Source organism: Phyllostomus discolor, chromosome 9 (assembly GCF_004126475.2).
Source record: "Phyllostomus discolor isolate MPI-MPIP mPhyDis1 chromosome 9, mPhyDis1.pri.v3, whole genome shotgun sequence".
Lineage (NCBI taxonomy): Eukaryota > Metazoa > Chordata > Mammalia > Chiroptera > Phyllostomidae > Phyllostomus > Phyllostomus discolor.
The window spans coordinates 84,643,507-84,667,831 of NC_040911.2; the positions used below are offsets into that span (position 1 = coordinate 84,643,507).

The 24,325-nt window shown below is 51.3% G+C and overlaps 1 protein-coding gene across 4 annotated transcripts; it reads left to right on the plus strand.

Moving 5' to 3' along the window:
• The first annotated feature begins 6,627 nt into the window (after window positions 1-6,627).
• On the plus strand, window positions 6,628-19,557 carry CCM2L (CCM2 like scaffold protein). 4 transcript variants are annotated; one of them, XM_028524440.2, is made up of 10 exons: window positions 6,628-6,700; window positions 7,216-7,380; window positions 9,637-9,720; window positions 9,817-10,000; window positions 10,791-11,257; window positions 14,373-14,508; window positions 15,250-15,313; window positions 17,000-17,129; window positions 17,413-17,551; window positions 18,483-19,557. In XM_028524440.2, the coding sequence occupies exons 1-10, from the start codon at window positions 6,671-6,673 to the stop codon at window positions 18,794-18,796; spliced, it is 1,713 nt and encodes a 570-aa protein (XP_028380241.1). In that variant the 5' UTR covers window positions 6,628-6,670; the 3' UTR covers window positions 18,797-19,557. The 4 variants fall into 4 exon arrangements, with proteins under 4 accessions (XP_028380241.1, XP_035865584.1, XP_035865583.1 ...); XM_036009691.1 differs by having other exon boundaries at window positions 14,409-14,508; XM_036009690.1 differs by having other exon boundaries at window positions 9,820-10,000.
• Window positions 19,558-24,325: the final 4,768 nt, after the last annotated feature.

A 24,325-nucleotide genomic window follows, 5' to 3' on the forward strand; every position in this document is an offset into this window, starting at 1 on the left:
TAAGGGCTACAGACCCCTCCAGTGCCTGAGCAGGCTAGTAGGCTAGTAGGGGCCCGGTCTTCTCTAACGGCAGTGGGAGGGGCTCTGGTTGGAGGAATCTGTGTTGGGGGGTGGGGGGGAGTCCACAGGATGAGGTCTGAGAGCCGGAATCCATCTGCTGCCATCCTGTGCCGGGCCCTGCCATCCTTTGGCCCATCCCCCGTCCAGGTGAAGCTGGACCTAGGGCCTTCAGGGGGTGGAGCTATCAATTTCTGTACCAATGTGCTTTGTGATTCGCATGAAAGGGACTGAGTGCCAAGCCACTAGGGTAGCCGTGGAGATGGGGCCGGAGTACCTCTTCCCACCAGAGGGGCTTCTGGAGCTGGAGGGAGAAGGAACTGTATGTGCCCTTCTGTTTGGGGATAGGACATTTGTGGGTTCTTGGTTGCTTCAAGTAGAGGCCAGGGGAGGAAGAGCAAGGCATTGTGGAAGCGGGAGAGAAAGGCTCCTTCCCGGATGGCCTGGCTCCTGGAAGCAGAAAATTCCCCAGGGAGAGAGGAGTGGTCCTCCGTGCCTGGCCCTCTTCACCCTTCCCTTCTCACTGCAAGGAGGGGCTGCCCTCCCCCAGCAATCCTGGCCTTTATTCTATGCACAATCACTGTAAGGGCACCCCAGGCCAGGATGAAGGGGTGAGGGCCCTGAGGCACCTGCAATAATCCCAGAATGGAGGGTAGCCTGAGACAAAAGGGGAAGAGAAAGGGCACCAGACAGGACACCGATATCCCTCCACCTCCTTCTGTCATGGAGTCCCAGGCTCCCAGCCAGGCCAGCCTCCGTTGGGCCAGACTGTCAAACTTAGGGGGGGTTCGTAAACAAAAGCCCCCCACCCCTGGGTTTCCTGAACCAGTCATAAACAGCTGGAAGGGACTCGAACGATTCCCAGAGCCCCCTCTTACTATTCTCACCCCCCAGATCCTAGAGTTTGGGAGATTTTTTCTTTCTTCCAAACAAGCCTCAATTCTTGAAGAATAATTAATTTTCCCATATTAAATTAACTCAAGCTGAGCTTTTGATTGCAGATAAATGCTGCCAAGACCTCAAGTTAGCTTCTAGGGCTTGAAGGTTGGGGAGGAGCTGTGTTCTGTTGCAGTGTTTACACAATTCTCAAGAGCACTAGTGGGCCCCCATTTCTGCCTCTGCAGACCAAGGCTTGGGGCTCCAAGGTGGAAATCAGTGGTTTAGTCGCCCCGCATCCTGCTCTACTGAAAGGGTAGGCCTCGAGAGGCAGCCAGCCCAAGGACACACAGTGAGCTAGCTGGTGGCAGGCAGGCAGGGTGTTCCAGAGTGCCACTGGGGCACCCCTAGCCCTGACCCCTCCACCCCAACCCCCCCACTGCAGGAACCACTAGCCATGCCTGGGGGGCCGATTTCCCTCCTTCAGCACAATTCCCAGTGATTCTCCCCTCCGGATTCTCTCTTCCCTGCCACATGGGCCCCGCCCCTGCCCACATCTGTTCCCTATTCCCTATTCCCGTCCGACCTCCTGGTATTTACTACATCTGTGCCATCCTCAGTCCTCCACCCCCAATCACGCCTCTGCGCTTCCCCCGGGAGGGGGAGGGGCCCCACGCTGGGGCTTCTGTACTGAGACTCTTTTGTACACCACAAACTTTTTGTATATTTTTAATTTTACTGCGACATGAGATATTAAAAGTCATTTCAGTACATGTCGTCTGTGTCCTATTGTTTTGCTGTTCTGGGCCAGAGGAAGGAGACGGGAGGCGGGAGTGGGGAGGAAGGTTATCCACGGCCACAAAGACTTTTGGTTGGGAGAGGTTGGGTTGTTACACAAACTCCCTGTTGATTGGACAGAGCCTCAGTCAATCAACCAGAAAGAAGAGGGGTTCCGCAAAAGTTTTAGGAATTATTTTCAAACTCTTCATTTTACAAATAAGGGGGGGAAATGGGGTGGGAACCGATTTGCCAGAGGTCAGGGAATGAGTCCATGACAAAATCAGGACCCAGACTGAGGTTTCTAAGGCCAAACCCCAAATATTTATTGAGTACCTACTGTATGCCAGGCACTCTTTCAGGCACAGCAAAGGGAAAACTAAAACAGACACAGTCCCTGCGGTTATGGCGGTTCCATAAGGTCTCCCTGCCTCGGGGTTTTCATCCTGTAATCCAGTGGCTCTCAAACTTCAAAATGCACCAGAATCCCTTGGGATAGAGGGGCTGTGTTTTAAATGCAGACTTCGATCTCCATAACCAGCAAGTGGACAGAGCCTGCCTGGGAATCTGCATTTAGAAGATTCTGGCACAAGGGGTCTGAGGATCTCACTCGGAGGACCGCTGCTTTGAAGCATCCTCCTACAGATCCGACCGTGACATTTCCTTGCTTTAGCACCTCCTGCGGCTCCCCAGGACTTTCAGGATGAAGGTCAAAGCCTGGAGACTTTTTCACAGGCTGAGCCCAAATTACCTCTTGCACTTCATCTCCAACATTACCCTGTCAGGCCCCCCACCCCACCCCAAAAGCCTCTCCAAACCACCCATCTTTCTGTTTCTGTGGCACTCTCCCAGTTGCCACCAACGGCCTCTCTCAGCATTCTTCCCTGCAGGTAGAGCCCCACTCTCCTAGAGGGCCCCATCCCAAGTGTTCAGGGAGTGTATTCTCACCCATGTGGCCCCCAAAAGAAAGTCACCATTGGCCTAAGACAGTTGTTCTCAAAGTGTGGTTCCCAGACCAGCAGCACCAGGAAACTTGTTAGAAATGCTAATTCTCAGGCCCTGCCCCAGACCCACTGAATCCGGCCACTGTGGGGTGGGGAGCCACATGCTTTTATAAGCTTTATAGGTGATTTTGATGCACACATAAGTTTGAGAACCATTGGTCCAAGATAATTGCCATGATGGAGGATTGGTGGGATTGGGGGCACGTGACCCAATTCTGTGAGGCAGAGACCACTATGTGTCCCCTAAGAACCACCCCTTTTTCCATAAAGGAATTTTTAGTGGGGCATATCCATGCAAGCTACATTTCCCAGCCTCCTTTGCAATATGCGCTGCCATGAAAACAAGTTCTGGCCAATGGGATACTAGCAGTAGACCTTCGGGCTCCTTTTAGATCATCCCTTCAAAACGGGGGTTGTGCTCTCCCTGGCTCTGTTTACCGTTCTGCTGGCTGGGCTGCCGCTGTGGGGAGCGCCATCTTGAAGCTGAGAGCAAAACCCTAGTAGGGGGCAGCAAGCTAGGTAGCCCCTGGGTCTTGCGTACACGGGGCTCCCACACCTGCCCTGGACTACTTTTGTGATAGAAGAGATAAGCTTCTATTGTGTCTAAGCCACCGTTATTTAGGTCTTTGTAGCAGCCGAAATATGTTCTGGCTAATACAGCTGGCCTTAGATTCCTAAGAGAAGTCTTTTGAAGAATTTCTGGGGAAGGTTTTTCCTCATGATAAAAACACACAAAAAGGAAAAACCGTGGGCCTCATCAAGGGTTGATGGCATCAAAAGCCTAATAATAATAATCCTAAAGCCGCACAGCCATCTTGCCAGCTGTACGAGTTTTCTGGGGCTGCCAAAGCAAATTACCACACGCTGGGTGACTTGAACAGCAAAAATTCATTTTCTCATAATTCTGGAGGCTAGAAATCTCACATCAAGGTCTCAGCAGGACTGGTTTCTTCTGAGACCTCTCGCCTTGGCCTGCAGATGGCCACCTTCTCGTGGTGTCTTTACATGGTCTTCCCTCTGTGTGCGCACATCCCTGGTGTCTCTGTGTGACACACGTCCTCTTGTTCCGGCAACACCAGTCAGATCAGATTAGAGACCCCTCTCTGGCCTCATTTTAACTAATCTCCAAAAACAGTCACATTCAGAGGCACCGGGTGTCGGTGCTTCAACATATAAATTTGGGAGACACAATCCAGCCCATAATACTGGCAAAGAACGACGAATATAAGGAATTTGCTGCCATTTTTGAGCTGCTCCATTAACCAGCCCTGAAATCACCATTGAACTTCCTGTCCTTATTGTCTAAACCACCTTTGATAGAATAGTCTATTTTTTTTTTTTTGCAGCCCAAAGCGTTGCAGTTCAGGCACTGTGTGTTTGTTCAAGCTGTTCCCTGCGTCTAGAGGGACCTTCCATCCGTATGGCCTTCAAGTATTGAATGCCATGGGCTTGTTGAACGGCTCCTGATTCTGCCTTCCCCAGACTAGCCACTTGCCTTATATCAGAGTTCTTTACCTACGTGTGTGTCTCTCTAACCAGGGCAGGGCCAGCAAACGCATTGGACACCAGATGCCACATTTCCCCCTCCTGTCCCACGGCGGGCACTGATAATCAATCCCTTTTTCATGCTGGGAGTGGATCTGGTGTTTATAATCCTCTACACAGAGCTCTGGGCAGCCCCTGCCAATCAGCTGGAGGCAGTTCAAAAGAGATGAATACTATTTGCCACAACCGCTAAGTCTTTGAGAGCAGGGACTTTGTTTTACTCATTTCTTTTATGATTCACAAGCTAATTTGAATAGTAAATGTTATCATTGTATTCTTCTGTTTCCGTTTAATCCCTTTGGCAGTCTTCTGAGGCAAGCACCAGCGTTATCCTGCTTTTGACACGTGAGGATTCTGGACTCCGGAAGATGGACTAACTACCTGTTCAAGGTCATAGACATTTAAACCCCTAAGGGCCACCCATCTCCACCTACTTCCACTGACATTTTCTAAGCACTTGATCTGTGTATGGCCTTGAGGTGGGCACTGCAGGGAATAAGACATAGATAGTTTGCTGTTTCTAGTGGCGCTCAGAACAAGTTTTGTCCTATTTGAGATTCCCAGAAGTTTGGTGATGGTTGCAGTCAGGCCAGGAGTAATAGATGTCTCCGTTTTACAGACAGGTGAAACTGAGGTGCAGAGAGAGGAAAGGATTTGCAGAAGCCGGCCATGGAGGTGCCAGAGCAAGAAACCACTGTGCATTCCCTGCTGCCACTTGGAGGGTGGGAATTCAGGACTTGCTCAAGAGGTTAAGTGGGAGTTTTGATGTTGGGAACCGTCAGGAATTGGGTTGCACAGCCCGGCCTCTTCCTGTTGGCCAGCAGGCTGATGGAGATCTTTCTTCCTGCTGCTGGGAGGTGGCAGGAAGTAGGGTGGCAGGAGCAGGAGGGTGTGGCTGTGTGAGCTTGCACTGAGCAGCCTGGGCCATTTCCCCTCCCTGGAAAGGGGGCAGGAGGTAAGGGGGAAGGCTGGTAGCTGGCAGTCTCCTGTGGCCTCCACACCCCGAGGCGGTGGGAGCTCTGACCTTCTCTCCGATGGGCACTGGCCTGGCACACCCGTGCTTTCAGAAAATCTTTCAAAACTGTCCTATGCATTGTTTGGCCCCTGCACTTCACAGTTTCCAACCACTTTCTCATCCAAGGCCTGGTGTCTTTCTTGCTACATCTCTGACTGCAGGGCAGGGCTTTGGGATTATCATTCCCATTGGAAAGATGAGGAAGCTGAGGGCCAGAGAGGTTATAATAAACAACTTTCCCTGGATCATACGGCATATCACTTCCAAAGCTGGGTCTCCAGAACCCAAGTGTCATGGCGAGGGGAGAATGGGCCAATCAGAACCTTTCCCCCTGCCCTGGGTGGGGCATGCAGAGTGCATAGGCCCTAGGGGTAAGGAATGAGGAGGCTTCAGATCCAGACCAGGTGGAAACCCCAGGTCCTCCTCTTATTCACTGTGACCTCCCTGAGTCAGCCTCTGCAGTTGAGCCTTTAAAAAAAATCTGTATAGTGAGTATAACAAGGCAACCCAATGTTGTGAGGAATAAGTGAGATGAAATACATGAAGTGCTCAGCACGGACCCACAAAGGGAGCCTTTTACTGTCTCCCAAGAGACAGTAAAATAGCCCAGCACACACAGACACATGGATAAGTAAATAGTTAATATTTATTGAGCACTTCATGTGTGCCGGGAGCTCTTCTAAGTGCATTTAATCCTCTCAAGGGCGCTATGAGGTCAGACTGGTGTGTATGCCCATTTTACAGTCGGGGAAAATGAAGCACAAGAGGTTAAGGGGCTTGCTCGAGGTCATAACCCTAGTAAGCGGCAAAGCCCGGATTCAAACTCAGACAGCCTGTCTCTGAAGCCCATGCAATACGGCCTCCCTTAATAGAAATGATTAATTTTTAAAATTATAGCTTTTTTGGACATATTATTCTATAGTTTATGAAGCATTTTCCAACCCATTCTTGCATTTAGTTCTCACTGCAGCAGCCCAGAGAGGGAGGCACTATTTACCCCCAGTTTTTAAAATAACTTGTTTTGCTAAGGTCACACAGCAAGGTCAGTGGTAGAAGTGGGGGTGGAATCTGGGATTTTCTGACTCCCAATTCAGGAGAGCCTTCCTTCCCCAGCCTCACTCAACTCCTAAGCCCCCTCAACAGCAGCCAGCTCTGGCTGGAGGCCGTGAAGCTGTCTCCGCAGGTCAGTTCCTCTGGCTGGGCTCCCACCGTAGAGCTGAGGGGTCCCAAGGCTGCATCCCGCCCCCTCCACCTCTGCTCACTATCACACAGGAGGGGCAGGAACTCCAGGGCTGGTGGAGTTTCCGACCAGGCAGGAAAAAGAACAAAGGAACTGCATGGGGGGGAGAGGCTGGAGGGGGTGGCCAGGAGGGCAGCAGGAACAGAACGCTGCACCATGGAATATGAAGTCAAGAAAGGGAAAAAGGTAGGTGGGAGGCTGGGAGGGATGCGGGGCAGAGAACTGTCCCCGGAGCTGGCGAAGAGGGAAGCCTGGCGTGGGAGTGAGGGGCAGTGAGGGGTGAAAATAGTGCCTCTTTTCTCATTTGGAAGGACCTTCCTCTTCACCCTTGGGCAGGCAGACAGTTGAGTTCCAAACTCCCTAACCTGTCCTCCCTGTTCTCAGTGGCCTCCGCCATCCCTAGAATCTGCAGACAGACAGGACCTTCCAGGGAAGCCCAGCCAGATTCATTTGGGAGATACTCCCAACCGCCTTCCCTGGTATTCCTGGGGGAATTCCTCCTGTAGCTTCTCTGACCGAGGGCCAGACAGACACCAACCCAATAGATCTATTCCCCTGCATTCCCCTGCTCCCTAACCCCCAAGGCAGAGGACCTCACCCAGAGCAATTCTGTGCTCTAAGGCTTCCAATCCAGGCTAGAGACGCCTACCTGCTCCCCCGCTGGGTTGCAATCTAGCCTGCCCCTCCCCATCTTTACACAGGGCCCGCTCCTAAGGCTTATGTTCCCAAAGGCTGGGCGCCGAGCAGGAGCAGCCGTTCGGAGCAGTGTGAGCCGCCGGCCCCTGCACTCGATGCCCCTTTATCCCCCTGACTACCTCATCGACCCCCAGATTCTGCTGTGTGATTACCTGGAGAAAGAGGTCAAGGTGCGTGCTGAATGAGGAGAAGGGGTGGGTCCAATCTTGGGGTGAGGGGTGCAGGGGAGAAAAAGTTTTCCTTGACCCTCTTCGTGTCCCTGGCTGGGATTCACGGGAGAAAAGTATACATATTTTATGCAAGTTTTACATGTCCATGGGAGCCTTCACAAGAGAATGAAAAGCCCAAGAAGTGACCAAAGCAGGAAGATTTGATACCTTTGTAGACAGAGAAACAATAAATGCGTGAAAAAAATGACAAGGGAAAGGGTTGGGCTAAGGCGAGTAAGGGGTGAAGAAGTAACAAAGTTTGTTTACGTAGTCTTCTCAGGCCTAAAGCTGGTGATAAGGACGTCTGTCTCCTCTTCCTGGTACAAAGAGGGCACCTTTCACACAGATTCATCTCCTGCTTTCAGGGGAAAGTCAGCAGGGAGGTCAGAGTGCTTTTCTCAAACTCCTTCAGCTTCAGTTACTCTTAATAAGGTGCTGTATTTGGGGGTAGCATGTCCTGAGCCCCATCCAGAGAGACCTTACCTCCCCTCCATTACCTATCCTTGGCCAGCCCCGTCTCATACAAAGAAGGCTCAGGGGGAAAAGGACTGGGCAGCCTTTCCCCTGCCTTATGCTGTGGGCCCTCAGCAATGACCTCCACGTGCTCAGTGCCCGTGTTCCCAGCTGAACGTGGGGCTCAGAACCTACTCCCGGGGTAGCGCCAATGGGAGAGAGCGCTGTGTACGGAAGAGCCACACCTCCCTGTGAGATTTCACTGCAGTGGTGTTGTTGCTACTCAGTGTCCAGGTTAAAGGAACCAACTCAGTTCAGCAAACCACAGGGGACTTAAAGAACTCATTTCTTTCTTTCTTTCTTTTTTAAATTTTTGTTTCCTGATTTGAGAGAGAGAACAACATAAGTTTGTTGTTCCGCTTATTTATGTATTTATTGGCTGCTTCTTGTATGTGCCCTGATGGGATCAAGGGCTGCTATTTCACGAACACCGTGAAGGAGCAGTGAAGAATCCTCACCACCCAAGGCAGGTTGATATGGGGTTGAGTGTCAGATTTAGCAAAAACAGTTAAATTTGAATTTCAGACAAGCAGTGAATGCTTTTTAAAAAAAGATTTTTATTTATTTAGTCTTAGAGAGAGGGGAAGGGAGGGAGAAGCAAGAGGAGAGAAACATCTATGTGTGAGAGAAACATCAATCGGCTGCCTCTCACAAGCCCCCTGCCAGGAACCCGGCCCGTAACCCAGGCATGTGCCCTGACCCGGAATCAAACTGCTGAACTTTCGCTTCCCAGGATGACACCCAACCCACTGAGCCACACCAGTCAGGGCTGAATACTTTTTTAGTACTAATCTATGTCCCAAATACTGCATGGGTTGGCGGGGGGCTGTTTTAAAACATATTTGTTGTTTATGTGAAACTCCAATTTAACCAGCATCTTGTATTTCATCCAAAAATCCCATGTGGAGGGAAATGCTAACAAACAAATCCATTTAAAATGAGGGGACTGAAATTTCATGCAGAATAAAAAGAAAACAGTTGATTAGTGAGATTCACCTGAAAGAATAAAATTAAAATAACAGAAAAAAGTTAATTCTTATGTTGATGGAATAACATATAAGTTAAATGAAAGCTTTAAGTTATAGCAAAGAATGAATGAAGAATCCATTTATTGATTCAGGGCATCATTTTTTCTGACAAAATTATGCACTAGTTTGATATAACATTTGTTCCTTTTCATTTGACTTCTGCAACAAGATCACAAAGAGGGTGAGTGACTTGCACATGAGTCAATCCTGGTGCTTGGGGTGGACAGAGCATCTCAGGCGAAGTGGGAATTCATAGGTGGTCAGTTCTTTCAAGCGATGCCGGTGACTTTGGATTTCATCATAGCTGAATAACTGTGTTCAGGCAATAAAAACTAGCAGTGAGAGTGTGGACTCTGGCGTGTGGAGTCGCTCTGCCGTTTCTAGTGATATACTCATAGACTGGGCATGTTACTTACTTATCTTTGCTTGCCTTAGTTTTCTCACCCTCGAAGGGAGGATAATGAGCGAATGTGCACAGAGCTCTCAGGACAGTGTCTGGCTTCCATGACTGGCTCAATAACAGCTCTTGTCAGGTTCTTATTGTTAATTCAGATATTTCTATCTCAGCCTATCTCACTGTGTTAGTGAAGAGGTCAGGGTCCTCCAAGACTTCAGAGTGACCTCTTTCTGCCCTTCTCCCACCATTCTCCCCACCCCATCCTGGTTTGCCATCCAGTTCCTGGGCCACCTCACCTGGGTAAACTCCTCACTGAACCCCTCCAGCCGGGATGAGCTCCTGCAGCTGCTGGACACCGCCAGGGTGAGTCTCTGGTGAGGGGAGTGGGCAGGGGCTGTCCCCTTCTCCCTCTCCCACCCAAGGACCCTGGGGACTCAGGAGATCCGACCCACCCCGCAGCAGCTGAAGGAGCTGCCACTGAAGACTACACCGGAGCAGGACAGCATCCTGAGCCTCTCGGCTCGCTGCCTGTTGCTCACCTGGCGCGACAACGAGGAACTCATCCTGCGTATCCCCACGCACGAGATTGCCGCTGCCTCCTACCTGCAGGATGACGCGCTGCACTTGCTGGTGCTTAAGACAGGTACAGCGCGTGGAGCCTGCAAGGGGACAGGGCCATGAGGTGAAAGGGAGAGAAAAGTTTCAACGTCTTGTTTTGGGAATGTGTGTGACATGGGGCAGGATTGAGGCCTGAGGCTGGATGATGAGGTGACAGGAAAGGCCTGACCACCCTAACCTACTACTAGGGTCAGTCCATGGCCTTACGCAGGAAGACCAAGCCCAAGGTTGAGGCTGAAGGGTGGGCGGCCAAACTCACCATCCCGAGGCCAAGTGGTGAAGCCAGGGAAGGATGGAGAAGCCAGAACTCCGCAGCAGGCGGGGGGGGAGGGCAAAAAGTTAAAGGGCGTGGCCACAGCTTTCCGAGGATGGGGTGGAACTTCGGACGAGGGGAGGAGTCTGACCTAGAGTTGGGGCCAGACTCCTCGAGCGGAGTTCGAAGCTAGGGTAGCCTTTGGCATACGTCACATCTCGCCAACTTAGGCGCAGGGCCTGAGGCCAGTGGTGCCGTGGAGGGACGGCCGGAATCTAAGGAGGGGACCCTGAAACCAGTGAGTCCGAGTTAAGAATACAGAGGGAAGGGACAGCATGACCACCCACAGGCCCTACGGCATGGTCTGAGGCTAGGGGCACCGAGGTGGGGTGGGGCAGGTGTGAATGCCCTGCAGAGCCAAAACCAGGGGTGGGGCCTGAGGCCAGGGGCGGGGCCAGGAGCGGCTGCACAACAAGGCAGCACACTCAGGCCCCCCGGGTGGCCTCTGGGGGGCGCTCTTAGCCCGATCTCCTGTGGGTGACAGTCACTCGGTCTCTTCTAGGTCTGGGCGTGGATCCGGTGCCAGCCGGTGTAGACGCCAGCCCCGGCGGGACCGGTCGCGACACTGGCCCGCCGGGCGCTGCTCCCGAGAAGCGGCGGGTGGGCACCACGGAGCGGCGTCACACCATCTGCAGCCTGGACTGGCGGATGGCGTGGGGCGGGGGCGCGGGCGCGGAAGCCCGGGCCGCGGGCGGCGGCGGCGGCGGGAGCCTAGAGCGCCAGCGCGCTGGGGCGCGGGCATCCGGCAGCTGGGAACGGCGTCAGACGTTCAGCGGCAGCTGGGAGCGGCGGCATGGTGGCGGCGGTGGCGGCGCGGGCAAGCTAGGTGGCAGCTGGGAGCGGAGGCAGGCGGGTGGCGGCGGCGGCGGCAGCTGGGAGCGGCGCCACCCGGGCTCCAACCCACTAGACCCGCAGGATCCCAGCCCCGACGCCTACTGCAATCTTGTCATCCTGGCTGTGGCCAACAGGGTGAGCCCGAGGGCACCCCACGCCCGTGCGTTCTGCCTCCCGGAGCGCGCGGCTCCTCACCAGCACCCCGGCCCAATCACGAGGTTGCTGGTCTCTACCCTCGCCTCTTTCCTTCTCCCTTGTTCACCCCTGCCTAGGATTTCGAGTATACCCGTGTGCTCGTGACGCCAAAAGGCTTCTTAAAGCCTAGCCCTGGACCCCTCCAGGACTCTTCCCCCTTGCTGTCCCAATGGAATGAAAACTCAAAATGGCCCAAATAGACTTGATCTAATCCCCTCTCCAACCCTGCTTTTCGTCCAATATCGTCAATGTCCCCGCTACCTCAGTAACAATCAGGAGGACACTAATCACTGGCATGAATAGAGTTGCCAACCCATGCCAGGCACAGAACGAGCACTAACTTATGTCCTTCTAACGGTAAGGTAGAGACAAATACTTCGATCATCCCCATTCCATAAAGAAGGAAACCGCGGCCCAGAAACTAACTTGTGCAAGGTCACGCAGGAAGCAGGTGGTGATTTCAACGTTGGAACGCACGATGTTCAGAGCCTGTAGTCTGGGTGACTAGGGGGTCAGCCAAGGCAACAGCCTTTCTGCCATCCTTTCCTCACCTATCCTCCCTCCACCCGTCCTCCACATTCACCCTTGCTTTTATCCATTTGACCGTATTTACTGGGCTCCACCGTGTGCAAGGTATTGGGCTAGGTGCTGTAGATACAGAGATAAATGAGACATATTTGGTGTCCTCCCTTAGGGAGCTCACAGTCTAGCAGACACCTTCAAAGCCTCAGGCTTCAAAGATTTCTCTCTGACCCAGGTCCCCAGCTCCCTCTGTCTATGAACCGTCGGAAGCAACACCCACAGTGCCTGTCCAGGGAGAGACATGGATAATAGTCAGTAAACTTGGACTCTGGAGCTGACTCACTCTTCCCTGAAACACTTTCTCACTTGGCTTCCAGCTCCTCCCCATTTTCCTGGTTTTCCTCTTACACCCCTGGCCGCTCCTTCTCAAGAGCTACTTCCTCCTCTTTTCAGTCTCTTAAGTTTGGAGTGCTCCAGGCTTAGTCCTTGATCCGCGTCCCTCTTACACCCATTTCTAGGTGGTCTCCTCTGGTCCTGGGGCATTTAAAACTCCGAGAACTCCCTGAAGTTTCTCTCTCATCATCATATATGCCAACATGTTTTTCCACTCTGCTGCTTCACTTGAGGGTCTATGATGTCAAAAGCTGAGCTCCCAGTCGTTTCTCCTAAACCTGCTCTGGCCTGCATCTCCCTGTCTTGATTCATGGCAGCTCTGTCCTTCCGTTGTTCATACCAAAACTTCGCAGTGGTTCCTGGCTCCCCACTCTCCTTCCCACAGCCCATATCCACTCTGTCAACAAATCCTCTTGGCCCTATTTTTAAAATATAACCCAAACCCATCTGTCTCTCCCCATCCTTCACTGTCTCCACCCAGGCTCATGCCCCATCTGTAATCTGAATGATGCCGTCACCTCTCACGGGTTTGGCCCTTGCTTGCAGCCTGTCCCCCGCCACCCCACAGTCAGAGCAGTTCTAGTAACACTTAAGTCACATGCTTTCAATGCTCAAAATCTTTCAATGACTCCCCATTTCACTCAGAAGAAAAGCTAATGCCCTTACAACTGCTGAGAAGGCCATCTACCTTATGACAGTGGCTCCAGCCACCATCCCCTCTCTGGCCACATCTCTTTCTACTCTCCTCCCTTATTTACTCTGCTCTAGACAGACTGGCCTGCTTGCAGAGTGCAAGAGCCCTGGGGGTTCTGCATGGCTCACTGTGGTATCTCCAGCTCCTAGAATATGTGCCTGGCACATAACAGGTACTCAATACCTGTTGAATGAATGGATCAATTCAATCATATAATATTAGTATACCTTGTGATAGGGACCAACGAGAAAATAAGCAGGCTGCAGTGATAATCAGGGAGGAAAGTGAGTTTGTGCCCTACCTATCTTAGCAGACTGGGAGGGTTTTAGGGTACAGATTTCATCTCATTCACCTCTGAGACCCCAGAGCCTGACCCAGTAGCTGCCACACAATAGGACTAAATGAGAATTTGCAGAATAAATCAATAAATGAAAAGTTGTTTTTCAGGGGTGTCTTAGTCTCTGCCTCTTGTCTGAAGCATTGTGGTCCCAAGGAGGGCACAGGAGTTATAGAGTCAAAAAACCTGGGTGCTGATATAACCAGTGCCCGGAGCCTGCTGTGCGAGCCTGGGCAGGGCATTTGGCCAATCTAAGCCTCGGTGTCTTTAACGATAAAATAGGGATCCTTTCTTCCCTGGCCATTTTGTAGGGTTATTGGAGGGCTCAGTCCTGGTTTAATGATTAGTACACTCTCCATCCCAACATGCCTATCTGGGTTACATTTTAATTTACAGCTGAGGTTTTTTTAGGGACACAAAATTGGAAATGCCTTCGTGGAGATGGTCTTCTCATCATTTATGGTCTTTCTGTATCTCTTGCTTGAAGACATAAAGAGGTTGATACAAGAAGCAAATTCTTCTTCAGATTTGCAGTCTCTAAAAAGTTTCACCAAAGAACTTAAACCCCTTCTTTCTACCAGAGACTGAACTTTATGTATTCATCCTGCTTCCATTTTTGCCCTGGGTGCCAGGGAGCTCATATCTAAATATGGCATCTGGTAGTGTAGTAACTATGTTGACCCTAAAATTGTTATACACTTAATTCCTCCTCCTTCAACTAGGTATTAGGAGGTCTGGGTTCTAGTCCTGGCTAGTTACTGTACCTCTCTGGGTTTCAGCTTCCTCCCTGTAAACTGAAACAAATTAGGGCTTATTTTAGATAAGCTTCAGGTAAGTCCATGAATTCCCCCAGAAAGTGGGGGTACATGTTTGCATTTTTTCAGGGCAGAAGGGTTAGAATCATCACTCTATTCTTTAAAGGGGTCCAAGACCCAGAGAGTAGCCATTCTAGTGGGAAATAACTTTGGTGGGAAATAACCTTAAAGCTGATTTATTAAAGGCTTTCGTAGGTGTATGTGTGCCTCCGTGAGCCCGCTCACACTGTCTTAGGAAGCAGGGGCATCCTGGTGCCAGGAGAGAGCCTGAGTTCTACCCTCCCCCCGAGCCAGGATGCTGCGGAGGAGTCCTGCGCTCTCATCTGTCAGGTCTTCCAGATCATCTACGGGGACCAGAGCATCGAGTGCGTGGACCGGGCTGGCTACCACTACACGTCCACGCCCGAGCGACCATGGCTCTGCAGCCGCAGTGAGTACTCCCCTCCTGTGAAACATTGCAAAAAGCCAGGGGAGGGGGGTGCCCCAAGACTTGGGGCCAATGAAAGCCGTTAGGGGTTCTGATCTCTATTGCAATTACAGTGCACCCCAGATATGGAGTTTTTAAAAAAATATCAGTTTTCATGATGACCTCAAACCTAGCTTTTTCATAGATGTTCTGGTTATCAGATTCACAACAAAGCCCCTCACAACTGGGCTTTTTTCTCTCTCTCTTTTGTGTTTTTGTTTTGTTTGGGGAGGGGCTGTGGTTTGTTATTGTTTTTATCCTCATCCAAGGACATGCTTATTGATTTTAGAGAGAGGGAAAGGGAGGGAGAGAGAGAGGGAGAGAAACATCGATAGGTTGCCTCTAATATGCACCCCAAACTCACCTGTTCCCACATCTGTTACACCCAAGACCCCCTTGAGGTAGACAGGAAGGTGGTGCCCCCCGTGTTGGGAAGGTTGAGGGCCAGGAGATGGAGGTGAGTTGCCCGAGGTCGGCTGTGTGTCAGTGGGGCGGCGGCAGGGGGAAGCAGGAATTGTGGTCAGAAGTTTCCAATAGCTGCCCATTTCCAAGAAAAAGCTAACATCCTGATGACTGCTTATAAGGCCATCTAGGTTTTAGCCACCATCCCAACCTCAGGGTGGCACTTAGGTCGTGGCCTCAGGAGCAGGGGGTGCTGGTCCCTGCTTTGCTTCCTCTGACAGGCCCTCTGTCTGCTGGTCGCAGGTGAGAGCTGCCGGACCGACGGGACTTACGCCTATGACGCTGACTTCAGCTGCTGCAGCTCCTTGTGGGTACCTACTTGCTGGGGACCCCATGCTTGCCCCCCACCTGTACATAAACAGGCTTGCTCTTCTAGGCATTCTTAAGGCTCCTGTGGGCGAGAAAGTGACCTCGCTTTGATTGGTGCTGGGATGCTGGGCATCAAGGGTGGGAGGTAAACTGAGCTCCAATGGGCTCATGGGATCCACGCCCCTGAGAGACCCAGGGTGCAACCTGAACCCAGAAGTGGGCCCACGTGGGCCTGGGGTTCTCTCCCAGCCATCCAGACACAGTGGCCTGCAGCGTCCAAAAGCTAATGCCAAAAAAAAAAACATGTTGGTTCACTTTGGTTTTGGCTCCGTGTAATAGAAAACTCTAAAGAAGAGTAGCTTGAACAAGATGGAGCCTTTTTCCTGTCTCCTACATAAAATACATATACTGGGAGTTCACGTGTGGTCCCATGGTTGTCAGCGGCCTGGGCTTCTCCTTCCCTCCCTCCTCAGCACTGGCTTCCATCCTCAAGGCCACCTCCTGCCCCAAGGTGGCGGTGGTAGCCGCAGCCACCAGGGTAGCACGCCAGGGGCCTCTTTAAAGGGCTTTGCTGGAATTCCCACGGACAACTTTTGCTCACATCTCACTGGCCAGAACTTGTCACATGGCCACGACTGGCAAGACTGGAAAATGTAGGATTAAATTGTTTTAAAAAATTTCACCACTAAACTATACCGTGTCCCTGGGAAATGGTTCTGAGACAGTACGGAGACCAGGAGGCAGGTCGACTTCTTATTAAGCAATATTTATTGGGTGCTCACCCCATGCCAAGCACTGGGCTGTGTGCTAAGGTTACAGTGGGGAGCAAGACAGGGACGAGGCCCGTGCTGAACACGTGGCAGGTAAACAACGAAGGAAGAAAACCAAGGTTCCCTGCTCTTGCATGGCTCACAGCCCAGCACAGGTGACAATGAAGCTCTTATTTAGTAGTCATGCGCACTGACGAGAATACGCACTAAGAGAAGTTCAGAGTGCCGAGAGAGGGGCTGTGGGAGTCAGGAAGGCCTCTCAGGGGTGACAGCACTTGAACTGGGCCCTGGAGAAGGAGCTCTCTGGGCAGAGGGAACAGCAGGGGCGAGGACTCTGAAGCAGGATGAAGCCGGGTGTGTCTGACGATCAGCCAGGAGGCCACCAGGACCGCAGCAGAGACTGTGAGGGAGAGAGTGGTCGGAGAGGGTGTTTGGTGGGGAGACCTGGGGAGTCTTTGCATGTCATGAGCAGACTTAAAGACCCTGTGACCACATTTGATAGAGGGTCTAACCCAGTCTGGGGGGATCGGGCGAAATTTTCCTGAGAAGGTGACATTTAAAATCCAAGAATAAATAAAAGTTAGCTGAGCAAAAGATAGGGGAAGAGGGATGGTTGAAGCTGAGGGAACAGCATGTGCAAAGGCCCAGAGGTGAAGAGGTACTTTGAGCATTAGAAGAAAGGAGAGAAGGCGGGGTGGCCTGAGCACAAACAGCAGAGGCAAGAAGAGGTTTGAGAGGCAGCCAGGGGCCAGATCATGTGGGGCCAGACAAGACAGGGCCTTGAAGGGGAAAATGGGACACGGATGAGGCCTCAGGCCCAGAGCAGCGGTAGCTATGCCCTCTCACGTTCCACCTGCCACAGGGGAGGAACTGGAGAGAGGTGAGTGAGGGCCCCCTTCTGCCTGTCCCTACAGCAATGGCTCCCAGGACACATTTGAAGCATGTTACAGCGGCACGTCCACACCCTCTTTCCATGACTCCCACTGCAGCGGCAGCGACCACAGCGGTCTGGGCTTCGAGCAGTTGCAGGATTACATGGTCACGGTGAGCTTGGGGACCGACGCAAACGGCACAAGCCACAGGCTGTAAATTGGAAAAAGCACGGGGTGTTCCAGGAATCGTGACTAATCCTGGATGGGACTGAAGTATAAGACTCCAGAGGTCAGGGTGGGGTATGAGGTTAGGGACATGAGCTTTGCTGAGGCCAGCTTGTTCAAAGGCCTAAACTAATGTCAGCTAGCATTTTCAGAGGAGGGCTTTGGGCCTTTCAGGAGGGGGTTGGATGGGGGTTGCTACATGGGATTCATCCTGAATGGTGTCCCCACAGCTGCGGAGTAAGCTGGGGCCCCTGGAGATCCAGCAGTTTGCGTTGCTGCTGCGGGAGTATCGGCTGGGGCTGCCCATCCAGGATTATTGCTCAGGGCTGCTGAAGCTCTATGGAGACCGGCGCAAGTTCTTCCTCCTTGGTGAGCCCCCTGCCTCGCCCCCTAGCGGTCAGCCAAGGCCACTACATGGTCCGTGACATTCCTGGTCAGTCTCCAGGCGGGGAGCGTTTGTTTACTCCTGATCTCTCAGCCCCTGATAAAGGCAAGTTCATGAGATCCATGGAGCATATGAGGAGAACAAGGTGCAGAGAGAAGGGACTTGCCTGCGGGCACAGAGTTGATAAGAACAGTGCACTAATATAGCCATTTCTTCTTCAGGGCAAAGCTGGGAGAGGGAATGATTCTTCCCATCTTGCCCCACAAAGAAATTGAAGCTCAGAAAGGCTACAGAATTTATTCGAGGTCCCACAGCTAGTAAGGAGAGCTAATAAAACAACAATGGGAATGATAATATGAATAAGTTACCATGTTTTGGGCCGTTACAGTGTGCCAAGTATCATCTAGTTGAATGGCCTAAATTCTGGGAAGTAGATGTTGTTATTTGCCCCTATTTTGCTGATGAGGAAATCGAGGCTCAGAGAAGCAAAGTACTGAAGTTACATACTGAGTAGCAACGGAAGTGATATGAGCTAACTTTCATGGGGCACTTGGTGTGTGCTAAGTACCTTATTTAATCTTCATATCCCTACCGGGAGAAGATGTGTAATTATCTCAATTTTACACAGGAGGAAAGTAAGGCGCAGAGTAGTTATTTAATGAGACTCACGCACGAATAATGGGAATATAACAATTGTGATAATAATAATAACACTAATAAGCTAACGTAATGAGCACATACTGTGTTCCAGGAGAATGTCATATTCTCTGGCTCAGAGTCAAGGAGCTTGTGCAAGGCCACACAACCAGTGATTGGCAGGGCAGGGATTTCAACTCAGATCTCCAAGGAAGGTGATACCTCTGTGGGAAGGGAAAGGGCTGAACCCTGGGGAGTCACCTGCCTCTTGGCCTGCAGGGATGCGACCCTTTATCTTGGACCAGGACATTGGCTACTTCGAGGGCTTCCTGGAGGGCGTGGGCATCCGCGAGGGTGGCATCCTCACCGACAGCTTTGGCCGCATCAAGCGCAGCATGAGCTCCACGTCGGCATCCGCCGTGCGCAGCTATGATGGCGCGGCTCAGCGGCCGGAGGAGCAGACCTTCCACCGGCTGCTGGCAAACATCACGCATGACATCGAGGCGCTGGCCCCGGACGATGACGACAGCACGGATGAGGAGGCCCGGGGCTCCCCGGGTGGGAACGAGGCCACTGAAGACAACTACCTGTAGCCTGCCGCCACCGCCCAGGCGGAAGGCGGGGAAGGGGTGGCCCTGCCACCTCGCTTTTGAATCTCACTCACTCTGGTCTGGGGGGGTGCTGGTCACTAGGGCCCCTCCCCACTCCTGACCCGAGGCCTGCATTCCGAGTCTCAGATGGTCCGGGGCCCTAAAATCCGGGTCAGTTGCTTGGGGCTCAGCTGACTCCTCTGTGCGCCCGGGGTGGGCAGCGTCATCTTTTGTCCGCCTAGCCCCTGTGCCCCAAACCGGGACACTCCCCCCTCCCTTGACTGCGCTGCTATCTGAAGGCCAAGGGAGGGGTGGTGCGTGCACTCCCCCTGCTGGCGGACTGAGAAAAGAATTTCCAGAGCTTCTCTTACTAGAAACCGAGATTTAAAAGAGGGAAAGGGACTTGCGGGGATCTTCTGATTCTCCTGAGATATTACCTCAGTTGACCATAGTACATCGTGTAGAGAGTCTTTTTGAGGCTCTAAATGGCAGGGTCTCTTTCTCTCCCCACACCGCCCTCAGTTGGATCAAAAGTACGAAGAGGGTTTTTTCTCTACTGAGAGTTGACTCAGAGGAAGGTAATCTTGATCCCAAACCTGGTCCTAAGACTCCACACAAGTTGCTTGCTGAGATCTTGGATTTGGAGGAGGTGGGCCCCACCTGCCTCACGGGGTGGTCATGGGGATTAGCAAAAGTCAAGACCTTAGTGCCAGGTCTGCCATATGATAGGCGCTCAATAAATACTATTCCCTTCCACATCTAGCCCCTTCTGACTCGGTTTGCCTCTCTTTACCCTGTGTGCAATGAGGTGGGGGGTGAGATGTAAGAAGACCCTAGGGGAGCACAGTGTGGGGAGAGGAAACAGGACTTGTCCCCTCACAGCTCTGCTAGAGCGGGGCTTCATGCTTGAGCGGGAAAAGTAAAGTACCCAGCCCTCCACTAAGCCCTCAGCAGTCGTGGGCAGCTAAAGAAATCTAAAGGGAGGTTTGGAGAGAGAGAGGTCGGCATCAGGACAGCATGCCACACAGCCCGATTAAAGGCGAGGAGGCAAAAAGAAAGGAGCGCTGAGGGGAGACCAGAGACTTGCCTGGAAGACCCGGGCAAGTGTATTTGTAAAACATTACAGAGCCCTCCATGGCCACACACATGGCACTTACCATGAGCCAGGTACTATTATCACTTTTTTTTTTTAGAGAAGGAGTGTGTGCACGAGAGAGAAATGTTGATTTTTTTTTGTTCCACTTACTTATACATTCATTGGTTGATTCTTGCCTGTGCCCTGACCAGGGATCAAACCCACGACCTTTGCATATCAGGACAACACTCTAACCAACTGAACTACCCAGCCAGGGCTATTATCACCCATTTTAAAGTCACATTATTATTATTATTAGGGCTTCAGGTCCAGAGAATTCCATTATTCACACTCAGTTGGTGGCAAGTGACCATTTCATCATACTTGGTCCATGCAAGGCACTTCCGGTATTTTGCTTAGTTTCATTTTCCCCCTGCATCTACACATTCCCCACATTCCCCGCCATAGCACCCACTCCTCTGTGTTGATATATGTCTCTGCATATAAAATATACATTGCTTTGTGTGCGTGTTTATGCTACACACATGCATAAGTGGTATTAGGTAAGGATCTCATTGTGTTGCTCATTTTTCACTTCATATGTGTTTAAGCTCTATCCTCTTGCTGTTGGAAAATCTAGCTTATTACAAAATATCCCAAGCTGAGCCCTGGCCAGTGTGGCTCAGTTGCTTGGGGTGTTGTCTCGTAAACCAAAGGGTTGTGGGTTTGATTCCCAGTCAGGGCACATGCAGGGGGCAACTGATCGATGTTTCTCTCCCACACAAATATAAGTATATATATTCAAGCTGAGCATCCATTGTTTTATGTTTCATGCATCCATTCCCCCAGTGGTGGGCACTCATGGGGTTCCAACCCCTCTTACCACAAACCACACTGTGATGAACATCTTGCGCATGACCCTTATGGGGCTGCATGAAAATTCCTTTGGGCTCTACATTTGAGTAGAATTACTAGATCACAGGGCATACAGGTTTTATATGTCACTAAATTCTGCTAAAATGGCTCCACCTGCAACTCGTGAAGGACGCTGCCTCCCCACACTTTCATCAGCTTTTACAGTATCTGACTTTGTCATTTTGCCTACAAATTGGGCGGTAAGGTGACATCTCATTTTAACTTGCATTTCTGTTAGTCCTGAGATTCAGAACCTCCTCCTGTACTTGTCAGGCATTTGGGCTTCCTCTTCAGTGAATTGCCTGTTCAGATCTTTTGCCCACTGTTGATTAGGTTTCTTGTCTATTTCTTATTGATTTGCAGAAGTAGCTTATAAATTTTTGATATTAACCCCTTGTTGGCCGTCGATGTTCCAGATGTCCTCTCCCAATGTGTCACCCGTCTATCAAGTTTGTCTAGGGCAGTGGTTCTCACACTTTAACAAGCATGAGAATCTCCTGGAAGCCCGCTAAAACATAGACTGCTAAACCCCGCCCTGAGGTTCTGGCTCGATAGAGCAGGGTGAGGCCAGAATTTGCATGTTTAACAAGTGTTCAGGTGACGCTGATGGTTCAGGAGTCACACTTAGAGACCCACTGGTCTGGGGTGCTTTCCTTGGACCACATTTGTTCCATTGAACAAATCCTTCATTTTGATGTTTCCAAGTCTGTTTATCCTTATTTTATGTTTGAGGGAACTGAAGGGAAGGGAAGGGAAGGGAAGGGAAGGGAATGAAAGGGAAGGGGAGGGCCCAAGCTCATACAGAGATGTGGACCCCTATCTGGCTAACCCCAGAGCCCATGCTCCTAGTTGCCCAGCTATCCTGTCTACCAGACTTTGGAATGCAGTGATCTCAGACTGGGGCATTTGGATCAGAGGCTTTGGGCGGGGGGGGGGGGGGGGGGGGGGGAGGGCCTTAGTAAGTTCCTAAGTGAGGCAGCCCTAGGGACTGGGCCAAAGAGCTAGAGCTCCCTCTTCAAGGGCTCAGGCCTTTGCAAGAGGATCGAGCTCAGAAATTACAGTGCCGGCCAGCGTACAGTGACAGGGCTGCTGAGAGGCACTGAGACAGTTCTTACCCCACAGCTCCAGCAATGGAGCAACTTCCCTCACACCCAAGGAAATCCCCACCGCCCCGGAACCACTCTGTTACCAAAGTCCTGTAACCAGTAGTTACTGAAGTCCACAGGGCCCTGGCTGGGGTGGCCCAGACTCTGGGCATGTGGACTCTGGCCACACTTCCTCCTGTGGTGTCCAGACACCCAGCCAGAATTACTTCCCATCACGGTTCAGTTCCTGTCACTGCAAGAGGGGCAAAACCCTCTGGGTGTGGGACAGCTGATTCCCCAAACCTCTAGGGGTGGTGTAAGGATGGAAATTCCCTACCAGCTGGACCCTCTAGGAACAGAACTGCCCCATGGACAAGGGGTGACGTTAGCGAAATTGTCTTTACCCCTACATGAAGCCCCTCCTATTTAGGGACCCTGCAACTCCCTCCCAGCTTCCAGCTGGGGACTGGCAGTCCGTCACAACTGTGCATTTGGGAGGAGTCCTGGGGCCACTGTCATTGGTCACCAGATATTTAGCGAGCACTCATTCTGGGTTCGACATTGCCCCAAACTGGAGGATGATACAGGACAGCCTCTGCCCGCTGGAGGGCTCTGGGCCTGATAGGGAAGGAACGTCCTCACATAACCGGAGCAGGAAGTTCTCAGCTGTAAAACCAGAGCGAGAACACAGCTGTTTCTGGGGAAGATGGAAAAGGCTTTGCAGAGAAAGGGACTTACGAGCAAGACTTTGAAGGATGAGCGAGATTTGGAGCAGGTAGGCAATACCAGGGGGAGCTTTCCAGGGCCACTGTGAGCAAAGACCAGGGAGCTCGAAGGAGCAGGGCACACTCGAAGACCAGTGACCAGCTGGCACCAGTGCAGTGGTTGGACGTTCCACCCCGAGGGTCAGACTGAGAGAGTTTTGGATACCAACTCTGACATCTGCTAGTTGGGTGACTTTGAGTAAGCCCCAAAATGTCTCTGGTCTTAGTTTTCTCATTTATAAAATGGGAATAATAATAACATCACCCTTATAGATCTCCTAGATTGTTGTGAGGCTTAAACAAGATAATCCATGTAAAAGTACATACAGTAATTGTTCAACACGTGTGACCATTAGCATTGCTGGAGGAACATTGCAGGGTGTGAGGTGGGGGGACAAGGTGAGGAGCTTCAGAGGGGAAACCAGAGGAGTAGGCAGACTGAGAAGTCTCTTTAGGGACAAGGAAGAAGAAGCAATGGGGAGTGACCTCATGGGCTTACATCTTCCGAAAGTGAATCTAGCTGCTTGGAGAGGAGGGTTGACTGGGGGATAGAGGAGAGCCTGGGTGCTGCGGAGTGGCGCAGGAGGCTGGGCTGATGACCAGATGAGAGACGCCAAGACCTGACTCAGGTGGGGTAAGAGGAAGGAAGAGGAGAGGGCAGGTTCCAACAGGAAAGGAGGAAAACAGAGGGCTCCCTCCTGGCTCAGAAACAGTAGCCTCTCACATCCTTTGATTAGATTCATTCATTCATTCATTCATTTCACAACTGTTTTTTTAGCACTTGACCCCTGATTTCATGGAACTTCCATTCTAGGGAGTTTATATAACTACTAAATAATTTATTTGGCGCTTCCCGGTGCAGTAGCCACACAGACAGGCCTAACTGGTCAGAAACTGGCAGCCCTACTGATGGGTCCTCTCACTTCTGACTTGTCCGTCTGGGCCATTGTAGATGAAGGGCAAAGGGTCTGTCTTGCCCACCTTCTGCAATGGGGACTTCACTGTCTTCTGTGACAGCCCTTCCCATCAAGCGCAAGAGCTAGCAGCTCTCTCCTCACCTACCCCAGCTCCCCTACCCCCACTGCCAGGCCCTAGCGATGCCTCTGGAACTCTAACACAACCCAGCTGCTCCCTTGGCCCTCGGGTCCTGCAGTGATGCACAAAAAATTATTCAACCTGTGAAAACTTCTCATTTTTGTCTAAAAGCAACTTGTTAAAAAATTGTTTTTGCAATTTATCGTGTAGACAAAGGGATAGTGCCTTGATGTATAGAGAAGACATTCAAATAAATATAAAGACACATAGCCCAATAGAAAAATAGGCAAATTACTGTACAGTACACAGAGAAGAAAATGCAAATGACCCTGAAACATGTGATAAGATGTTCAGCCTCACTCATCATAAGGAAAATGCAAATTAATACTACATTGAGAAACCATTTTTCAATGACTAGACTGGCAAACTTTGGAAAGTTTGATAACTTACCATGTAGGTGTAGGTGTCAGGAAACGGGCACACTCACACATTGTCAGTGGAAGGGTAAGTTGGTAAAACCGTATTTAGCAACAGCTACCGATATTTTCAATGCACAGACCCTTTGATCCAAGAATTCCTCTCCCAGAAATTTCTCCTACATTTATGTTGACACAAGTGGAAATGGTGGGTGTCATGGCTCTGTTTCTAATAACAAGAG

Coding starts and splice junctions, on each gene's coding strand:
- CCM2L (XM_028524440.2), top strand. CDS start 6,671: ATGGAATATGAAGTCAAGAAAGGGAAAAAG. Junction 15,314..16,999: donor TTCAGCTGCTGCAGCTCCTT/GTGGGTACCTAC, acceptor CTGTCCCTACAG/CAATGGCTCCCAGGACACAT. Junction 17,130..17,412: donor TGCAGGATTACATGGTCACG/GTGAGCTTGGGG, acceptor GTGTCCCCACAG/CTGCGGAGTAAGCTGGGGCC.